The following is a 21,296-nucleotide window of genomic DNA, read 5'->3' as shown; positions in this document are numbered from 1 at the left end:
TAAAAGCAAAAATGTTTTAAAAAGTGAGGGGAAAAAAAGAGAAAAAAAGGAGAAAAAAAACCCCAAAAGGAAAAAGAAACTGAAAAGCACTCCGGTCAGATTTTCTAGCTATCCAAAGATATTGTTGCACAGCTGACATAAATCAATGTGGTGTGGCAGGATCTACAGGCTAATTAAACAAATGTGACAATTTTACTGTGACAATTTGAAAATGCTCAAAATTGCCTCCCATCCACCGTGTCCATTCTTCTCAAATGTGGATTAAAACTCACATATACTGTATTAAGAAATTGAAAGGAACTTACATATTCAATAAAAACCACAATTATAAGCACAATTTTAAATATATGTCTAAAATAGATTGGAAGTTCATAAGGTTTCTCAGAACATTAAATTCAATGACATGCTTTCTCTAAAGAAATGTTAGAAATTCTCTATAGAAATGGATAAGCCCCAGTATGTAGCACAATTTTAAAGATCTGATTGAGCCTTGATTTTGCACAATTATAACACCAATAATTCCAGCTGAGGACCTCAATGCATTTTGGTAGCAACTAATTTAACTTCACAGTGCGACAGCAGTGTGGGTGAGGTTCTATTTCCCCATCTCAGAGAAGGAGACACTGTGGAGCGAAGGGGGATTCAAGGTTACAGAGGAAGATTAAAGATAGGATGTTTTATCTGAGTCTATGTATTCAAACATTTATTCAGAAGACATTCAAAGAGATGGGAAGATGGACCATATCAGTCTTTTACTGGCAGGTGTGAAGTGGTGTATTCTGAATACTTTGACAGTTGAAATATTTCCACAAGTAAGAAGGACAGCATCTTCAGGAAGAGCTCCACCGACTATGTTGTGTGGCAGTCAAAGCCTACAGATCAATGGCAAGTAGAAAAGACATCAATTGCTCCCCCCAAAAAGGTGGCTTCCAGAACCATTCCCCCTACAGTAACTTCAGGTTTACTCCAGGTGTCATCTTTGCCCTGTTTACGTTCCTTCTAAGAGCACTAGCGCAGACAAGGAAGCATCAAAGGCTGCAATATGACAGGTGTGGTTAAAGCAGTGAAACCAAGCACATCTCAACTATTTGGACCCTTTTTGGTCTATTTAAAAAAAATTAAAATCTCTAGCTCTTTTTATTTTTAACCCATTAATAATTTTTTTAGGTTTTGATTGTCATGACCAGATGAAACTTTAGAGGAGAAGTTTGAAGAAGAGCTCTCTTAAAACTCTTCTGAAGGTTCATTTAGCTATATCTTCCAGCTCTGTCTTCCCTTAGATACCACAAGTCTAACTTTTTTGTAGCTCTCTTTCCTTTGATTAACCCCACATGGTCAACTCAATCTTCATGGGCCCCACAAGCTTCCTTCAGCAGTTTTGACTTATGAGGAGGCTTCCTACCAGGACCTAAACCCCACAGCACTTGTCATCAGGGCTGCAAGAGTGGAGCTCTTCCCTATTGTAAGATAAAGAGACATAGAAGACTTTGCTATAGACTTTGTCATTTCAAACCAGCATTGTTTTTAAATCATGCATTCATTTCAGAAAGCCTAACTCGATTTTAATATGTTTTCAATGTCTTCATTCTGTGCCTAAAGCAATTTGTTATGTAGAGTACACATTATTAATCTACTTAAATGAAAAGTAACATTGCTAGCAGTTTAAACACTCAATGCTCATATTTAACCATGTTTCATTTTGACAGGACAAGATGAAATAACAGAAATGATTAATCTGAGACCAGAGGAATATTCTACTACCTATATTTCAAAACAGGACTAGATTTTTTGTTGTTATTTAATTCTTTGGCAGCAAGATGTGTAAGTGGAGTACAGGAGCTTCGGATGGCTTTTCTGCTTGAGCGCACTGCATACTGTGCCAGGAGCTGTTGCTATCGGTCATTTTGGAATCACAGCAGTACTCCGGGACTGGCACACAACAGGCTCTGAAGTTCTTAATCATGTTTTTATAAAACATAAATTTGTGCAGCCCACGAGGTGCTTAAGGGAGGATACCTGGTACAGCTGGAGCTGAATACTAAATCAATGTAGAAGTGTTTAAAATTTTCCATCGAGTTCAGCAGTTGGGGTCTGGGTTTTTTTTTGGTCATGGTCATACAAAAGGTCAAAGTTGATCTAACATGCCAGATTCCTTGAGTCTGTTTTCTCTTACACTTTCACTCAAAGATAAGGGAGTTACTCTTTATTTACTATGCTGAAAAAGGATGGGAAGTCAGGTCCCATGGGTCTGTAAATCTGGAGTAGGAATCTTAGTTTTATGATACTGTCCACTCAACTACAAGACCCCACCAACTTGTTTTCCCACATATTTTGTCTCTCTCACTTCCAGTTATTTCTGGAATCGTGAAACTTAAAGGTATTTGAAAAAGTACTATATGAAGTGACTTTGAAGTGCTACAGGGGGTACACATGATCTTCTGCAGAAGTTGGAAAATTTATTACCTTTTCCTCCAAGACAATGACTTGGTTTGAGTTACTTTGCTTGAACTGGCTTTTGAAAAAAATATTTTTGTATATTCTCATAAAAGATAGTTATTTTTATCAGAAATGAGTAGTGAATCAGAGTGAGGATGCTGAGCATGTAATATGTTGCAATATATCATTTCTGAGGTGATTGTCAATGAGGAAGAGAAACTAAAAATGGTTGTTTTGGTGCAAAACAGATGATGAAGAGCTTGGAAAACAGGTAAGAATTCACAGTTTTTCATTTAGTCATTCATTTCTCATGAGAGTGCTTCCATTCTTTTCAAGAGCTGCAATACGTGCCCAAACTCCTGTGATGTCAGCTCAGTTTACAGTAATTGTTGTAGCAATGGTAAATCTGGCAATGATAGCAGAATTGCATACCACTGAAAGCTGAAACATCTCAGTTTGGCAGTACATAAATATATGTTAAAATATTATGGTTCAGGAGATAAGAAAACAGAATTGAATAGTGTGTTCGGAAGAGGTGCACTGTAATCTCCCTCTCCTTCCTGAATACCTTTTGTAATCTTTTTTTATTGTTGCAGTGTAGACAGGCTGCAATAGATCCACATAATGATCAGATTTTACATTTCAAAGTTCTTTGCTAAATAATTTCTTTAATGCTGCTATGAAAATAAAACCTTTATTTGATAAATGTGCCTGCAGGCTGGAATCAGACCTTGCTTGTCTGTCCTGACAAAGGTCTAATCTTTTGCTGCATTACATGTTGAAGAGGCATTTATCCCTGTAACAGGCAGGTGCAAACCACCCCCTTTCGAATACAGGAAGCACTGCACTCCCACTCGCATTTGTCAGATCAGACAGTCAACCTTTTCTCCCCATCACCTCCCCAACAGCATGGAGTCTGCTTTGCGTTGACCCGGCAGCACAAAGCAGATTTATAGTCTATATCTACATCAGAAGTGAACTCCTCTCTCACATAACCTGTGCCATACCAGCAGTGCAACAGTGGCCCACAAAACCAACTGCACGAGCTAAGTGCTTGGGTGTTGACTCAAGTCAGCTTCCGACTCAGCTGGCCTGAAGTTAGCTCCGAGTCTTCAACATTCTGTGTTTCCAAGTTAATACAGGCAGCTTGGGGAAAATGTCCCTTTGGTGCCTTTTCATGGGTGGCACCATGTAAAGCTGAATGGTGCAAAACTTGAATAATCCTGTTCTGCTGCATTCAGGTGTAATTCACAGAGGCCAAAGCCATAGTCTCCACGCTAAGGGTCTGCTCTAGGTGGGGAAGACTCAAGGCTGCATTCTCCAACTCCCAAGGAGTCTTTTGCACAAGGCAACATCAGGCTGTCCTTGAATGACTCCAACTATTGATCTAAACCCGCTCTATGTACAGCTGGACAGTGCACAAAATGCTGGGAAAATGCTTCTTTTGACATCCCTGAAGTTGCTGCTGAATGCTTGCGGTGGTACGGAGATAAGAATTGACCTGATCATCTACCAAACCAGGAATGAGCTGTTCGCCAAGAACTACTCAGTACTTCCATTTTTTGGAGTGAGAATACAACTAGAGAGTCAACAGTGGAAAGGACTAGTTTCTGCTTTTCTGTGTACCTAAAGTAATGCAGGGGTAGCTCCTTTTATTTAATAACAGCAGGAGCAGCATAAGTGGAGCTGCTGCCAATTTATACCAGTGTGGGAGGAAGAAGAACTCAATGAACTCAAATGAGATCAGAGGTCAGTGGAATTACTCCTTGATTTATTTTGATGTGAGAACAGAAACTGGTTCTGCCTCCATTGAGAAAATGCAGATAAAAAAAATTGTTGAAAACGTTGTGGCTTGGAAATTGCTAAGAAATTAATTGTTTTTATCCATCCAAATCTCGATGCACATAAGCAAAGTCTAAAGAAAAGCAAAGCCCTACAGTTGTAACACATTGCCTTTTTCAAAGCAGACTATTACCCGTTCCTTCCACGCTTCCAAAGGCTGCACGCCAGACGAGGGACAAAGGCCTCAAATACACATTTACACGTGGGTTAACTTTTCAATCCATTTTTTCATTTCAATAGAAATAATAAATCACCTTATCCTGGAGAAAGAAGCAGCTTGACACAAAACATACGGTGCTGGGCTTTTTTTATAGCACACCTAAGACATATAGGGATTCATTTATTTACTCAGCTATTTAAAAGTGGCTACTCTTACTCATTCTCTGGACAGCTAAATGCCAGGTTGCTAAGTTACTGTTACTTGACATCATCTCCTCCCCAACGTGTTCCCACATTTGACAGGTTCACATGATTTACTAGGCCAGTCAGCTCGTTATTCACTTGTCCAATGACGTCTGGATAATCATTTTAAATTCACATCATGTCCTCCCCAGCAAACTCCCAGATTCCACACGAAAATATTTAAACTGCCTGTCAGTTACTAACTGCATTTGTAACCACACTGGATGGCTTACCTGTATTTTTCAAATTACAATTATTATAATTAGGTTTAGCATCGTTCTTCAATGTTGGTTTGTATTTTAGAAGAGAAAACAATTACTGAGGGGCAAATAATGGGCTATATCTGTTACAGTCTCATTTTGCTCTGTGAACAGCTCACCTCGGCTATGGATGGTACATATTAAATCCCTTAGTGCTTTCAATTGGCATAGGAAGTTAATGCTACACATAATTTGCCCAGTCAAGGGCATTTTCACCTGCTGATCAATTTACATATTCTCCAATGTCATTAGACATGAGCTAGTCATCAGAAGAACAGAAGACCATACAAATTATAGACTTTGCTCATTTAATGCCAGTCATTTCTATACTAATTACGATCTGAATTATATTTAGAATTTGTTTTGTTTCCAGACTAGAAAGCTTTTAATTAATAGCACAGCTGTCCACATAACATCAGAAGTCCATCTAGTTACTTGATGCCTCACTACAGCCAATATGCACCTACAAGAATTCTTTCGTTCCTCTAAGCAGGGACAGATTTTTAGACAGAAGTGCCTGCCCAGATGGTTAGCAAGACAGACACGAAAGCTTTATGTGTACAGTCCAGAGCCTCACTTCTGCAGGATTATGTCTAATCGATTGCCTAAACACCCAGCCCAAAGTTTCAATTTACACTACAAGTCCTCAAGAAAATTTAGTTAAACAAAATTTCCTTTCTTTCCCATGTAATGTTGTATGCTTATCACCTCTTTGCCTGGAGGTAAACTGATGCTAAAGGGAGGTCCCTTATGTGCTTTCCATAGGCAGAAAAATGGTTGCTGCCAGTTTGCATTCAGTGTCACACCTACACACACTCCTATGCCTGGACCAGCACAACATCTCACATAATGTGCAAGGCACACTGATATAAAGCACTGGTATAAGTGGCACAAGAAACAGCTTCAGGATGCTGGTTTAAAATGTCAATTCCCCTGCCCCATCTGCACTTTGGATCACAACATTTCAATGAACTCATTTTTCAAAGGATGCACATAGCATGTGACAACGTGATTTAAACCCATATTAACAAAACGCGAATTACACACTCGCACACGCTGTTGATTACTTGCCTTTCATGCTACCCACACTTTCAAAGCCATTAGGTTGGTTTAAAAAACATAAGCCACATTTTTTAAGAAAGTGTGCCAACCACCAGTGTATTTGCCTTCATCTTTCAGTTTGGTATTAGTAACCTGTGTTAAATGCAAATCTCCTGCAGTAACTTTACAGCTTGGCCTTAGTTGTACAAGTAAAATTTGTTGTTGTTATTTTTCTTATTTATAACAACTTTCTCAGCCATCCTGGTTAGAAAAACAAAATCAACAGGACACTGGTCTGCCATTAACCTTTGGTTGTAGTATCAGAAACAGTCATTTACACAAGATGACATAAATGGATAAGTGTTTCAGGAAATCTGAAGGACTGTGAAATTTTGTCTCCGGGGTCTGAACAGACTCAAGACCTTTCACCTCACTCAGCTTGAAATTTTTGACCATAAGCTCAATTAAACTTCCCCCCCTCAAAAAAGCCAAAAGAAGACAGAGATTAGGAACTGCAAACCTCTACAATTACAAAAATCATCAATCAAATTCAGGTCTGTAAAATCAGAGGTCACAGATCTTAGCTTGGGTCCCTCTTCCTTCTAAAATCTAGCAAAAGAAACCTACAGGAGTTACTGTGTCCTTCTGAGGGGTGAAACTGAATTGAGACCATTTCCTGATTTATTTTATTTTTTTAAAAAGGGAAAGAGCAAACTTCAAGGCATGAAATGCTTTCAAGGAAGACTAGCAGGGTTGTGGTGAGGCAGGTGGCAGCATCCTTCCTCCAACATTCTGGGGCACATGGCTCAGTAGCTGACATGGTCCAGTGTCGAAACCACCAGTCATTGTCGATGAGTTGGTCAAAATGCACACTATTACTCTCTCATTGGTCTGCCTCTGGTACTTGACCCATCTTTTAATCTTTCTTGTTTACCTCTGCAACACCTCTGACAGAAGAGAAATGTTCATAGCCTATTTTTTTCACCTAGGGAAGCTACCATCAGTGAGCTGAGGCCCGCACTTGCAAAGGCTCTTCAGAGCCTATGTAAATGACCCCAAAAGGCCAGAAAATGTCTGCCAAGGATGGAAACTTAATCCAGATTCTCAGCAGAAATTGCTGCTGAAACGAAGTTTCATCTGGAGCAGACAGCCTGAATCTCCTGACATAGTGATTCCATGTGGAGCACGAAGACCGGATTTTGACCACTGCTGAGCATCACATTCTCCTACTTATTTTGTCTCTGTTGCCTATCAAGTAGAATATGATACTCTGCATGCAGCCAAAACACATTTCCTGCTAGCTTATTCTGCATTATAAAATTGAGGAGAACAATGTCATTGACAAAACTCGGGTACTTCTACTTCTGTGTGTGCTTCAGCACCACACAAAATTGAAAGTGTAAAACACTGACAAGCAACCAACTGGAACTGGGGTTTACTGGGCCTTTGCTGGGTAGCCCCACAAGTGTCTCTGTGATCTGCTGCTGTCTTACACTGGGGGCCTTACTGGCAGCCTGCTTGCAGACAGGTTACAAGAAGGCTGCAGATAGCCTGTCAGTGACCAGAGCTGCCCAACATGCTGTGCCAAACCCATACTTGCTGCCCAGCACAGGCGATTTCACAGGCTCAAGGCAGCTTCTGTGGCTATGGCTGACAGGTTTGCTGCATGGCTGGATGGCAAGGCTGGGCATGGGGGTTGCCTCTGTGAATCTGCACCCAGCAGCCCAGAAAGACCTGCTGGTTTGTATCCCTATTTTGAGTGCCTGTTATATGCTTTTCTGAGACAGATCCCCAGAGACATGGAAACCTGCCAAACCCCTGCTCTGTCCACCTCAAGAGTCCACTGGAGGTTAACAGTGTACTGGCAGCAGGAGGTGCTGCCTGCAGCTGCAGGGACACTGCAGTTCATCTTCTGAAGACAACAGAAAGTCCTGTACCGACCTCAGCAGGTTTCAGAAGGAAGCCCAGGACATTCTGCCTCTATTTGTTGACTCAAATTACAGTCATGGGGTAGGAAATAGGATCACCTCCACTTGATTAAAAACCAGACATTTCTGCTTCCTGTGATTTATATGCACTGTTCCTACATTAAAACTGTCACCTGGATGATTGATCCCTGAAATTCACTACATCACATTTCCTTTTGATGTTGTTTTCTGAAAACAACTGCTTTTCCCAGCTAACAAGTCTTTCATTCCAACTATAGTAATGAACCTAATTGAAATATATAAACAGGGGAAGAAGACATTTAAAATTTACCAAGTACTTTGCACAGCCTTTCAACATTTTTCTTTGCTTTTTCTCCCTTAGTGTTCTATAGGTAATAAATCCCTGCTCACTTTGAAGGCTGAAACTAAATTTTATTTATTTCCTTGCATTCACTGCTGCTGGGTGCACATGCAGATGCACACTCTTCCATTACTGGAGGTCTACACATGCATGGTTGCCTGATGGTTCAGCATACTTTTGCAGTAACACTAGTAACCTATAAAGACATCAAGAGCATCCCAAGTTAATGTGTGTACACAAAACAGGAGAAAGTTCCCCAGACTACAGAACTCTGGATTGCAATGGACCTTGAAAAGCCTATTTGATTTTATAAGCAAGAATAACCCCTGCTTTTGCAAGCAAGTTTATATGATTGTTACACGTGATTTCAGGCCTGGGTTAGTTCACATCAGTTGTTCCTAGTGATAAGGACATGGCTGGTACAAAATCTCACTAAAATTTTATCCCAACAAAAATCAGCAGATTGGCTGGTAATCCCAGGGATGTAGCTCTGACAGATGGTAAACTCAATCCATGAGGACAAAACCCCAAATCACAGATAGGGACTGGTGGGTTGCAAACCTGCTCCCAGAAAAATCTCACTGCCAAGAGGAGACCCCAAAATCAGAGTTTCTGAGGAAAAGCCCATGTTGCACCCAAAGTAAGGCAGGTTTACATGTATATAACTGTTGTGTACATTCCCTTTTTTCTCATTATATACTCTTGTTGCAATTAAGCCATGCTTGTTTTGGAGTGGGTTTTTTAATTTTCTGTATTTAACCACTGACCAGAGCTCCCAGAAAAACAAATGTCTGTAGGTCTTTAACAGAACCATGAATGATGAGCAACTGTGGTTTGGGTGAAGAAGGAGAGGAGGAAGACTGTAGGTCAGTCTGTGAATGGGAGAACTAAGGCAATTCCACCTCAGGTTAAGAGAATAAATGTGTCCTGGAGAGACTCACAGAGACTGAGAGCTTAAGAAAGAACAGGGATGTGCGTAAATCCTGACTGAGACAAGCTGGCAGATGCAGAGTATTAGCTGAACTGACCTTTCTCACTAAGGAGCATCCTGATCCTACCACTTGCCTATATCTCTTTAATACAGATCCACTGATACGTTATTGTTTAACTACAATGTTGAAGACAGTCATATAACCCTTCTCCAGGCAAGATGAAATAACAGCACTACAATTATACAAAGGATACAAAAGCAAAGGGTATTACTTACCCGTAATATTTCTTCCACACAGCTGGAGTCATTGGGAAGGGTAACCTAGGTTTAAAGAAAAAAAGAAATATTCAGTCAGGTTCTGGATGTAAAGTTCAGTGACTACAACCCCACAGGTGAAGAGCTAACAAGCATCTGCTTGTATTTGAAGACTGCTCTATCCATGCCTGCTGCCTGCCAAATTTTCCAGTCCAGATAAACATAAATCGTCAGCAGGACCCATTTTGGCTAAAGTTGGGGTTTTTTTCTCCCATGCTGCTTCGTGCTACTATTTACACTTTTGAAGCAATAAAGTACTCTGATTTCCTCACAGTTCAGAACTGGCCCTAGAATTGCCTGAAACTTTTGTAATTGAAGAAGATCCCACTGTTACTCCTATCGGCAGCCTCCAGAGAGAAGGCAAGGTTTGGTTTAACTTGCCACATGCTGCAGCGAAGGACAGAGGTGATAACAGTTAGGAAAAAGCTGTTATCATCAACTACCTTATCCTACAGTTTAATAGGCTAACAGCCAAGACAGCTCTTAAATATATACTGTAGTAAAATACTGGTTGGACTACAATGGTGACTGTTGATTTTGTTGTCCTTCACTTCGTCAGCCTGTTGCAGGGTAAGTATCCTCTGAAGATGGAATAGCACACAAGAATCCACTTCAAGAAGATATTCCTTCTCCCTTTTGAAAGATGTGATATAGCCACAGAAACAGCCATACCCACACATGCACCCAGTGGTGCCCTTAATGTCTTCCAAAAGAGAACATGCATTTAAATGGTACTTAGAGCATTTTCTACCATCCCTCATTCCAAGGAAAAGAAAGAGCACAAAACCTCTAAATACTGTAAAGAAGTATGTAAACAACAGGCAGACATGGCCTGTAAGTACAATCATTTTGTAGCACTTGCAGGTAGTTATGATATGTTCTTATCATGGGGGTACAGCAGCAGATGAAGACATAATATTCAGGAAGGTACCAAAAAACCCAGGTAAGTATGTTATATCTTAAATATTCACTAAGACTTTTCTGCCCCATACTTCTACCTTATTGCACTTGGTAGCTAGTTTGGTAAAAGACACTCATGACTAAACTTAATGTTCATAATCTTAATCAGCAATAGAGCTTGACCAAAAGCATTGGTCATGGCTTTCCTCCTATATTTCAACCAGCCCTAAGCTTCAAGGATAAATCCACACAGCTACAAAAGTCAAAGACCAGAAAGACCTATTAGATCACTAAGTTCACGCTGTGCTAATATAGCATATTTTTCCTGTATCTCCTGGTACTGTGGCTAGCCTGACCCCAAAAAGGTAGGGAAATGTGTCTCCCATCTCTTTCCTTAATAGAACACGGAACTGTGTTGGAAACTATTTGGCATCTTTTGATGATAACTGTAAAATGTTGCTTTCAGTCTCATCACAACCTTTGTGGAGAGCTCTTCCCACTATGCTAAGTAGCTAATTACCTCCCTTCACATTTACACCATGCACAGACATGCAGAATTGTATTCCACTTTTCTCAAACGCTGTACTTTCAACCTTTACCTCCTTTCCTGACAAACTAAATCTTCTATTCCTTTAACTTATTATTGTCTGGATTTTGGACAGTTCATCAATTTCTTGGTAAAGAAGTACCCAGGTGAATACGACTACACTGCAACAATTCTAGTGGGTTTTAATCTACTTCAATAACTACAGAATATAATTTTCTGTAATATTACTTAAAAAAATTTAATGGGCCTTAAAAAAGAGTCTTATCTTTTGTCCCCAGTTTCTACTCAGCTCAAATTCTCCCTAAGAAACCTAGTCTGAGAACATGCAGTGGATGGTCAGCATTAACTGCAAGACACTCAGTCCACCTTCATACTGCATGACTTGATACTCTAGCACTTCACTGGACTTCCTTCATCTCCCTACTTTTCACTAAGTCACTTCTTTCCCTCTCAATACCTGTAAGTTTTTGCTAAGCTGTGTTATACCAACTCTCATACCAACTGTCCATTCAGCAAGGAACTGAATCGGAAGACAAGAGAGCATGGGCATTGCTTCAATGGGCAGTGGGACACTGGGAGGATGTGTATCAATACACTCCTGAATTTTTTCATTGAAAAATCGGTATGCTGGTATACAAGAAAACAAAACACTCTCCCAATAAGCTTCCAGAGCACACATCAACCACAACACTTCTCACAGCAGTAACAGGAGCGGCCCAAAATCCACCGGAGTGAGTCAGATTGGTAAGAGTGAGAGCAGCGGAGGTACAGGAGCCTTCCTTTTGTTTAACATCTCTCCATATCATCACACATGCTGTTTTCAATAGTTAGTTAAGATACCATGTGAATTCCTTTGTTTAGAATTGTCTTAATTGTGATAATTGTGTCCCTGACTATTAACACAGGGCAGAACATGTTCTTTCTTGTTTCACAGTCCTCTCACAATTCACAGCCCTGTTTAAGTTTATGTTCCTTCAGAACTAATGATGATAAAACCAATAAACATAGCATTTTACTTTAATAAAGCCCACTATATATTATGCAATCACAACCAGCTTCTGCTGGCAGCACTCGCTAATAACTTTAAATGCTCATGCATCAATTTAATTGTGTTAATGGCAAAGAAGATTTTAATGGCTTGACAGAACTTTTGTTCCCTTTGGCATTGCTTTGTTTTGAATCACTGGTATTAAAGTAATGCAAGATGTCAAAGTGCTGTGATTGTCATATAGGGAGATCTAAGTAGGAGCTATCACAAAGACGAAAACATTTAGATTGATGCAAACATTAAAAGAATAATTATTACAACGTGGCTATCAGAGAGAAGATCAATGTGAGAGTCTTTCAGTACATTACTATTAATGGATTTCTAAAGAAATGAGACCATTTTTCTAAATTCATGCTACAGTTGCACATTCTAAGTGACTTGAAAGGCACAGATCTATTAGAAACTTAGTCTATACTGGGGAAAAAAAGAAAGAAAAAACAACCTCTCAGCCTTCCAAAGTGTGAATAAAAAATAGCAAGTTTAATTGGCCATAAATACTTGCAGCCAGCTAACAAGGGCAAGTAGGCCCACATGGCACACCATGGCATCCAAGCATAGATTCATCAGGACAGAAGGCGACAGGGCAAATACAATATTCAGCACCTTCTCGAGTACCAGTGCTGTAACAAATTGTCATCAGAATTAATAAATCTCCTGATCTTCCCATAGTTCAGTCAAGATTGGACATCCATCTCATATTACTGCTTTCGTAATCTCAGGAAAATCAAGTCATCTAGGAACTGTTATATGATTCTCCACTCCCTTTCCTCTCCAGCTTTCCTCAGTAATCAGATGTTAAAAAGGAGGGCCCAGATTGCATTTGTGCCTTTGCTGCTTTCCCTCGTTTGTGAGCAGTATGGTCTAACTCAGACAAAAGGACAGATCCCAAGAATTTGGCTTCTGTAAGACTGAGTAGTTTCATTTCACATCATGAGCTCTTCTCTTGGCTGGCAACGTGTTCATGAACCCCAGACTGGAGAACAGTGAATGTTACATAAGCTGCAGACAGACATCCTGAGGTAATAAAGCTTCAATCAAACCAAAAAGATTTCACAACAGCTACATGCTACACTGAACTCATCTTCCAATTTCATTTTAATCTGGCAAAACCGTTTTGCATCAAATGCTTCATGTTTACTTTTAAATATGGCCTGCTAAAAAAAACAAGAAAGAAGAAAAAAAGGAAAGGTCAGATGGTCAACTAATTCCACCTACTACAAGCCAACATTATAAGGCTCTCTTCACATTTCAGTCCCCTGAGAGAGAACCGAACTAAATTATGTGGAACCAAAGGTTTAATGTGTGGCTTGGATGGCTCAGTGCTAAACTTTAAAGTGAGGGAAGGAGGGCAGAAATCTAAGAGTGAGGGAATAGTAGCGTTTAATGTTACGCAGATCAAATGACATTGGGTGAATGGTTACAATATCTGATGAGTCATGTTGATCTAACTTTCCATTTATTCATTCAATGGTTCCTTGACCACTCTTAGCTCCTGGACAATTTATAACCTGTATGAGATCAGATTTTGTTTTTGAAAATCACATAAAGTCTCCTTTCCCTGTAATTTACATCCAACAGCAGGCGTTTCTCTGGAATGTTAGCAGCAAAATCTTCCAACAGACTTGTCAGAATAGTTTTGCAAATTCAAAAGTAGTGTCAGAAAGCAGAAATATACAATGAATAATGTCTCTGCCAGAGCTGACCAACTATATTTTTGTCTGGATAAACTGAACAATCCTTCTGGCTTTATTGATGCACAATTTTCATTCAACAAGTAATCTCTTCTTCCTATCTTTGTTTTATTGGAAAGATAAATGTAGCATGTTAAGCGAATGTAGGAACCCACTCTTATTTCTTGCATATGAGCACCTATATGCTTATACATCAAGAGCTCAGCTTTCATTGTCATCTCCTTTATCAAGGAACTCATTTTGACTCTGGAGAGATGAAGCTCATACTACTGTTTACTCCTTTGAACACAAATTGATTTTTCACTGGCTAGCATGAAAAGATCCTGTGCATGAGCCTTGATTGATCATTTCCAGTCTGCACTACACAGTGTAAGAGGAAAACACTTAGAAAACCAGAAGCAGCAGAAGCCTTGTTCTATGACCAGCTTTGGCCAGGCTTCCTATTAACAGAGGATGATTCCATTTTGATTAATACAAGTGGGACACGGATTGGGCAGTGGTAGAATAGCAAAGTTTCCATATACAAGATGTTGCACTAGATGATATTTCAGTGTTCTTCCAACCTATATGAACCCATGATTCAGTTTTTGCAATATGTTCTCGTACAAATCTAAGAAGATGCAATACTTCACCTGCCTTGAATGGACTATACACCCATCAGACTCCAGCTTTCCTTTGATTGCCATAGATATTTCCCTGAACGCTCAGGCTTCATTTCCCCTCTTCAGTCATCCCCCACATATCTCCTGGACTCTCCCCTTTTCAGATAGCAGTCTGCCCCAGCTGCCATCTGACAGCATGTTTCTCTTCTTGAGGAAGACTGCTTCACATTTACTTGAGGTACTTTCCACTGCTCAGAGTCCACTGTTTAAACCTTCTTTGGTTGTTTCTCAGTTCATACTTTTGTCTGTTTTCTGTCTCACTAATATCTCATCCTCCAACAGTCACTCATGTTAAAGATCTGAAATACATATTAAACTAATCTCACTAGATGGGAAGATCTTGACTCTTCCTCACAAACTTCAGTGCAGAAGGGTAAGAATGAGAGCAACAAAAGAGCAAGAATGAACAGTGCAGCCTGGTATTTTTTTTTTCTGGCATATTTGATATTCATGAGGACATCACCAACATATATTAGGACTGGATGTTTGGGCTCTGGAGGAAACTAGATGAAGTCAAACATGGTGGTATTCAAAAAAATCCGAATAAAATTGTTCCCTTGATATTCAAATACATATATGCATTTTTCACAGGGTTATTAATTCTCAAAGGAGCCATTTGTAGGTCCCATATAATGTATATCCACTGTTTCTTTTAGTACCTCCACCATCCTGGAAACAAAATACCATGGGAAGACATTTCCCAATATTTCACCCCCAAAAATATCTCCTGGGGCTTATTAAAAAGTCTGTGAAAATATATACTTTATATAGATATACATAGAGATATATATATATATATGAAATTAAAAGAAAAACTATTGTCTAAACCAAAATGCAGAGAAATGCTCATCTGTTCCCCCTTGACACAAATAGTGCAGAAATAGTTGTGTCAAATACGCATTTACTGGAGAACCTGAAAACATGAGCACGTTTTATGGAGCGAATCAAGTTGATTCATTTGTTAAGCTAAGACTGCCCAGCCTGCAGTCAGTGCTGCTCTTCCAGTGGTGGATGGAGAAGGTTATACCTCTTCCCTCGAGTAAAGTACATTAGCGAGGAAAAACAGCTAACTAGTGTGGTCCAAAATGTAACTGAATCAGACTCCTGCTGACTTTAGTGAACTTCCCCAAAGGTCTCTAGTTCAACAGCCAAAACTGCCCACAATAGGTATATTTAGTTTCACACAAAGGCCAATGACTCTAATACGCTCCTCTCCAGCCACCTAAGAGCTAGACTAAAAGGTGCAGTTAACACCACGTTGGGGCATTTGGGCAATAGCCCACCAATTGGAAGGAATCATCACTTGATTTTCCTACAATGAACTCAAGCTTACAATGACTTCCCAGTCAGAGCAACTCCAACTGCAAGGATGGTACTTTTTCACTATCATTTAGCCCTGCTACAGTAACTTTTAAACCAGACTGACCTGGATGTGACAATTACATTTTTCCTGTTCTTCCCAGTGCATGCTGTATTTAGCCCACTTTTTCATTTCTTTGATGTTTCCTTTTAACAATACCATTTCAATGTTGATCAGCATGAAATAGTCTCCATGAAAGCACAATATGCTGATGTTCAATTTAAACTCAACGGTTCTCCATTATTTTCATGCAGTAAATTGCCAAACTGTATTAGAGAGAGAAGACTGATAAAGTGATCTCTCACTTCAAGGTCTCCTGTGAGTTTTTTAATGTAGGTAAGCCTGCAGATTTTACTTATGGAATATTCTGAATGTAGCATTTCAGAAGCTCGCCATGATGATAATAACAGAGTAACTGGTAATGTCAGTATTCAGCCAGGCCCCAACAAAAGTGGCATTTGCAGTACTTAATTTGTGACCAAAAAGCTGGCTTGCATAAAGACTGTTACGATTTAATTTCCACCCCTTGCCTTCACAAATCGCTTTTTAAGGAGGTGTTAAAAATCCTCCCCTCGTCCCTTCACCAGAGGTAGAACCACTGAAAACCTCGTTAGTCAGCAGTACAGTTCATGTTTTGCCCGTTACCACTCCCAATTAGTATCCTTGTCTCAAATTTAATCTGTAATGCTCCAAGCCCCACAGACTTTGAGCCCCACGTTGGGAGTCAATAATGTGGTGGTTTGGCCCAGCTGGCACAGCAGCACCATGACAGTCTCTCGCTCGTGCCCCCATCCACCCCCACCCTCGTTAGGATGGCAGAGGCCCCAGCAAAATGGGAGTAAAAAGATAAGCAAGGTTGTTGTGGATTGAGACAAGGGCAGGGAGGGCTCGCTGCCAATTATGGTTCTGGGCAAAACAGACTCCGGTACTCGACTTGTAGAGGAAAGGAGGAAACTTTATTCTACAAGAAACAGAATGGAATAAAAGCAAAAAGGGAGCAGGATGATGAGAAAATTACAACCAGCACTTTAAGATCTCCCTCCCCCATCCCTCCTTTCTTCCCGGGCCCAGTGCACTGCTCCCCATATCTCTACCTCCTCCAACCCTCAATGGCTCAAGGGGGCAGGGACTGGGGGATGTGGTCAGTCTCTCACAGATGGGCTCTGCCGCTTCTGTCTTCTCAGATGAGGACAATTCCTGGTATTCTTCCCCTGATCCAACACAGGGTTCCTCCCCTGGGACACAGTCCTTAAGCAACTTCTCTGGTGTGGGTTGTTCCCAACAGCTGCAGCTTCTGCTGATACAGGGTCCCTCACACGGGACGCAGTCCTTGGTGAACCTCTGGCGTGGATTCTTCACCACGGTTGTAGTTTCTGCAGTTAATGGGTCCCTCTCTCGGGACAAGGCCTCTTCTGGGCATAAGTTTAATGAGCTGCTTTGTCGTGGGTTCCTTCCCACAGGTACAGCTGTGGATATAGGGTCCCTTCCTCGGGACACGGTCTGCTCCGGCCATAGGGATAAAGGGTCCCTCCTTCGGGACATGGCCTCTTCTGGCCATAGTTTTAAAGAAGAAAATCACTGACCCTGGCTTGGGGTCTACAGTGAAGTGGTTGGGTCTGCCCCATGGGACACAGCCTCCTCTGGTCATAGTCACTGTCCCTTGCTCGGGGCCTTTAATGAAGTGAATCGCTGCCCCTGGTGTGGGACCAGCTTTAGTAAAATGAGTCTCTGCCCCTGATACGGGCTCATTATCAAAATGAGTCTGTACCGCTGATACGGGGTCTTTAAAGAAATTAAAATAAATCTCAGCTTTACCAGTTCTCTCCATAGAATGCAGGGGAGTCTCTGCTCCAGCACACCTCCTCCTCTCTTTCATCACTGACCTTGGAGTCCGCATGGTTGTTTCTCTCACTGTTCCTACTCCTTGCACCACCACCAGTCAGAAGAAAAAAATAAAGGGCAGAAGAAGGAAGAAGATGGAGGCTTCTTCTTAAAAAGTGATCGTGGAGGCATCTAATTGGCTCAGCCCCAGAAGTGGGTCTGGCTCAGAGCTGGGGAGAGTTGCAAGAAACTTCTTACAGGAGCCATCTTTACAGCCTCTTCCCCCTTACCAGAAAAGGCTATCATGTCAAACCATGACAAATTGACAAAGAGCCAAGGATTTTGGACCTTTACATTGTTTATCCTTTTCTTTCTTCCTTTACTGCTTCCTTTCTCTCTCTCTGTCCCTCTTCCTCCAATGACTGCAAGTACTTATTTACTTACACAAAATAAGAAAATGTACTTATGTGCCTTGGCATTTTCACCTTACTCTGGAAGAGGTTACCTTATACATGTCCATGAATTGATGATAAGAGGCACTCTGACCTAAAATGCCACCCTGCACTTGTCCATTCCCAACATCAAAGCCTGACTAACAGACTGTGCAATCCTCTGGTGTGGTGAGATATATGGTGTGGCAGAAATAAAGATCAAGAGTCTGTTTCTTGTCTTACTTTTACCAGTGTGAATGAAATCGAACTCCTCTGAAGACAATGAAGCAATATATAAGGAGTGTGAAGGGAGTTCGACTCAGTTAAGGGGGATGTAGATTAGACACCATGTTTATTCTACATGTAATGCTTTGAGTAGAACCTCTTGGAAATCACTCAAAATCCCTTTACTATACAGACACAGCTGCCCAAATTTCATACAACTTGGAATTGAATCTCTTTTAAATCCATGTCACGTTAGTGGAATTTGGTGTCTGCACCCAGCACACATCAGAGGAGCAGCTCTTTAACTTTCTCTTAATATAGTAGCGAAGTTGCCAGGTCAGACTTTGGCCTTGGTGACACGACTACAACTCTGCTGATGTCAGTGAGGTTGTATCAGTGTAACCTGAAGCATTATTTGACCTCATGAGTTCAGACTGTAACATTTCTTTTCAGGTTTTAAAGAGGAACCTTTTTAAGCATCTATTTACATCTGACAATACCTTTACTGTCTCTACAAGAATATCAAGGGTGACTGTGCCAGTTATGTGTCCCACTTCTTTTTTTAAAAGCAGGTATGAATGTCCTCACTGAAAGATGCTCTCCTGGGTTTAATTTGCACAGCAGTCTGCACAGCTGCAAGGCCAATGCTTGGGACCCAAATAAATTGCTTGGAGCTTGTTTGCAAATTAGTTGTTTTCATATGTCCCTCCACCATAGTCACAACTTGCAGACCATGTCCTCAGACTGTCTTCAAAATAGAGACAGAATTCAAAGGGTAAGGACATGGTCTTGCCCAGGGGGAAATAAAACCAATGTATTTTTAAATAACTTAGGGTTTAAATACCAACATTACCTACAACTCAAATACATATTTCACATACTATGTATAAACTTCAATAGAATAAATTAAATTCCTATATGAAACCAATGCTATTTTTCTTTTATTAATAATAACAAAATAGCGCAATTAATGATTATGTCTTTATTGGGACTAGATCCAAATTCACACTCCACTATTTAATGCTTATTAAATACTAAGACACATGATTATCTCAACTGCCACTGGACATTGTGGTTATCATACAAAAGAAGACCTAAAAAAATAACACTTTTTGGACAGTATGGAACATAGAACAAAGAAAATCTGATTTTGAATGGGATCTTTATGGCCTCTCTTTTAGTTACATTTCTAATTAAAATGCTTTGATCTATTAATGCCAAGGGATGCTGCTAAATGTATTCAATGCAGAAGTCGCATACTTTTCCTGAGCTCCCAAAATCTCTTAGATCTGTGTGCACTTAAGCTGCGTACTGTTAAACTGCTCACTAAAATGAAAAGATATCTAAGAATAACTCACTTCCATTAGATTTATAAATCACATTAATTAATTCTACATCTCCAGTGGTGTAGAGACCAAACTCTAATGCGAGATCTAATTAAAGAAAAGGGAGAAAAAAATTGGAATTGAAACACAGAAGTAACTGTTTAGCCTCAAATTAATGAGGCGCTATGCTAAGCAAGAATGTCCATAAATCCCTAATGAGGATTTTAAACACATTAAAACTTCCTAATACAAAGTGTTTGCCTTCCTTTTATCCAATAACAAATAAGCCAATAATTTTCTGCCTCTAAATGACACTATTAACTGTCATGGCATGTTTTATTTGACAAACCCTCCATTCAAATACTGTAAAACCAATTAATTTGCCTGCTGTGAAATGTGTTTCTTGATAGCTTTTATGTGATTTTTCTTCTCAAAGAAATGTAAATAGGAGGTCAATGTAGGTGCCTGATTTTGCTTAAAAATACTGTGCAATAACTATAGATTTTCTAGTCAGTTTGCATTTCAAATGAATTGAAAGATAACCTCCATTTTCAGGTCATCAATCACATAATGGTCTCCTGATAAGTAAACAGTTACAGAGTAATAGTTTTATTACTGGGCAAATGGTTCCATATTTGAGCCCTGGTAGTTGCAAAATTACCACTTTGTTGTGTTATAAATACGGGTTCGTGATCAGGGTGCTTGACCTCTGCCTTCCCCAGCAGCCCAGCAAGGCCACGCCGGTGGAACATGGCACCGAGCACCACAGGGCCCTCACAGCTACACGCAGTCTTCTGGGGCTGTGATGCAGTTAAATTCCACATCTTTCAAGTCTGAGAGGGGTGATGTGTTACCTTTTCTTTTTTTGGGAGGGGAGGGAAAAATCTATAGGACCAAGAAAAGATAATTCTGTGGTTTCAACGGTCCCTCGGGCCCCACTTAGCAGAGCTCAGCAGAGAAAAGCAAGAGTGTGTTATGACTGCCCCACGATTAAGCCATATCTAACTCTCTTCTAAGGTTTTGTCGCTGAGAAGATCAGCCTACTAAAAAAATACACATTTTATACTGCAGGAATACGCGTTTTTCAGTCCGTGCCCACTACGTGAACTGAACGGCACTGTAAATTGAAGGCAAAATAGTGGATAATGCATGGCATGCCATGCTTTATGGGGCCTAACTGAACGCCAATTAATCTTTACAACATATGTACAGTTCCATCAGCTCCTGCATTGCATCATGTTCACATGGAGACTGTGGTTTCTTTGCCTTATGATGGAAACACAACTTGAAAAAAAAACCCCATGACACACCACATACACACAGAGAGAGACAGAACATGGGATTAAATAAAACAAAGATGCCTACCGGTGCTGAAAAGCACATAGCTGCTCACTTATTTAATTGTCTGCAATAGATTACCAACCAGAACTGGGTAATTTATGTGGCATACCATGACAGTTGATTTCCAATTTGCACTATCTTGTATGTGTGTTTCTTATTAAAATAAGCAGAGGAAATCTGCAACCTCACTTGGAATACCAACTCCAAACCTTTCCAACACCTGAAGAGGGCTGATGAGAAACGAGGCTGAGACAATTCAAAGGCAGCCAAAGTGCTCTACAGCTCTCTTAACCACCATCTTCATTGCTGATACACAGAGCCTCAAACTCTTGTTTCTTTTTCCCCAACACAAATTCCTGTTACTATTGCTATAAATTTTTTCTGTAGTGACCTTTCCTCAGGGATGTCTGGAGAAGCAATTTCTATTTA

At 40.3% G+C, this 21,296-nt stretch overlaps 1 protein-coding gene across 4 annotated transcripts in view; it reads right to left on the bottom strand.

Moving 5' to 3' along the window:
- Nucleotides 1-21,296, bottom strand: part of AFF2 (ALF transcription elongation factor 2) — a 335,336-nt gene that overhangs the window by 141,287 nt on the left and 172,753 nt on the right. For all 4 annotated transcript variants that reach the window (XM_062006330.1, XM_062006333.1, XM_062006332.1 and 1 more), the window contains exon 4: nucleotides 9,478-9,522. In XM_062006330.1, coding sequence (XP_061862314.1) covers nucleotides 9,478-9,522 — 45 coding nt within the window. The remainder of the gene's footprint in view (nucleotides 1-9,477; nucleotides 9,523-21,296) is intronic.

Source organism: Colius striatus, chromosome 13 (genome assembly GCF_028858725.1).
Source record: "Colius striatus isolate bColStr4 chromosome 13, bColStr4.1.hap1, whole genome shotgun sequence".
Taxonomy (NCBI): domain Eukaryota; kingdom Metazoa; phylum Chordata; class Aves; order Coliiformes; family Coliidae; genus Colius; species Colius striatus.
Note: the sequence above shows the minus strand (reverse complement) of the source record. Positions and strands in the feature narration are given on the sequence as shown.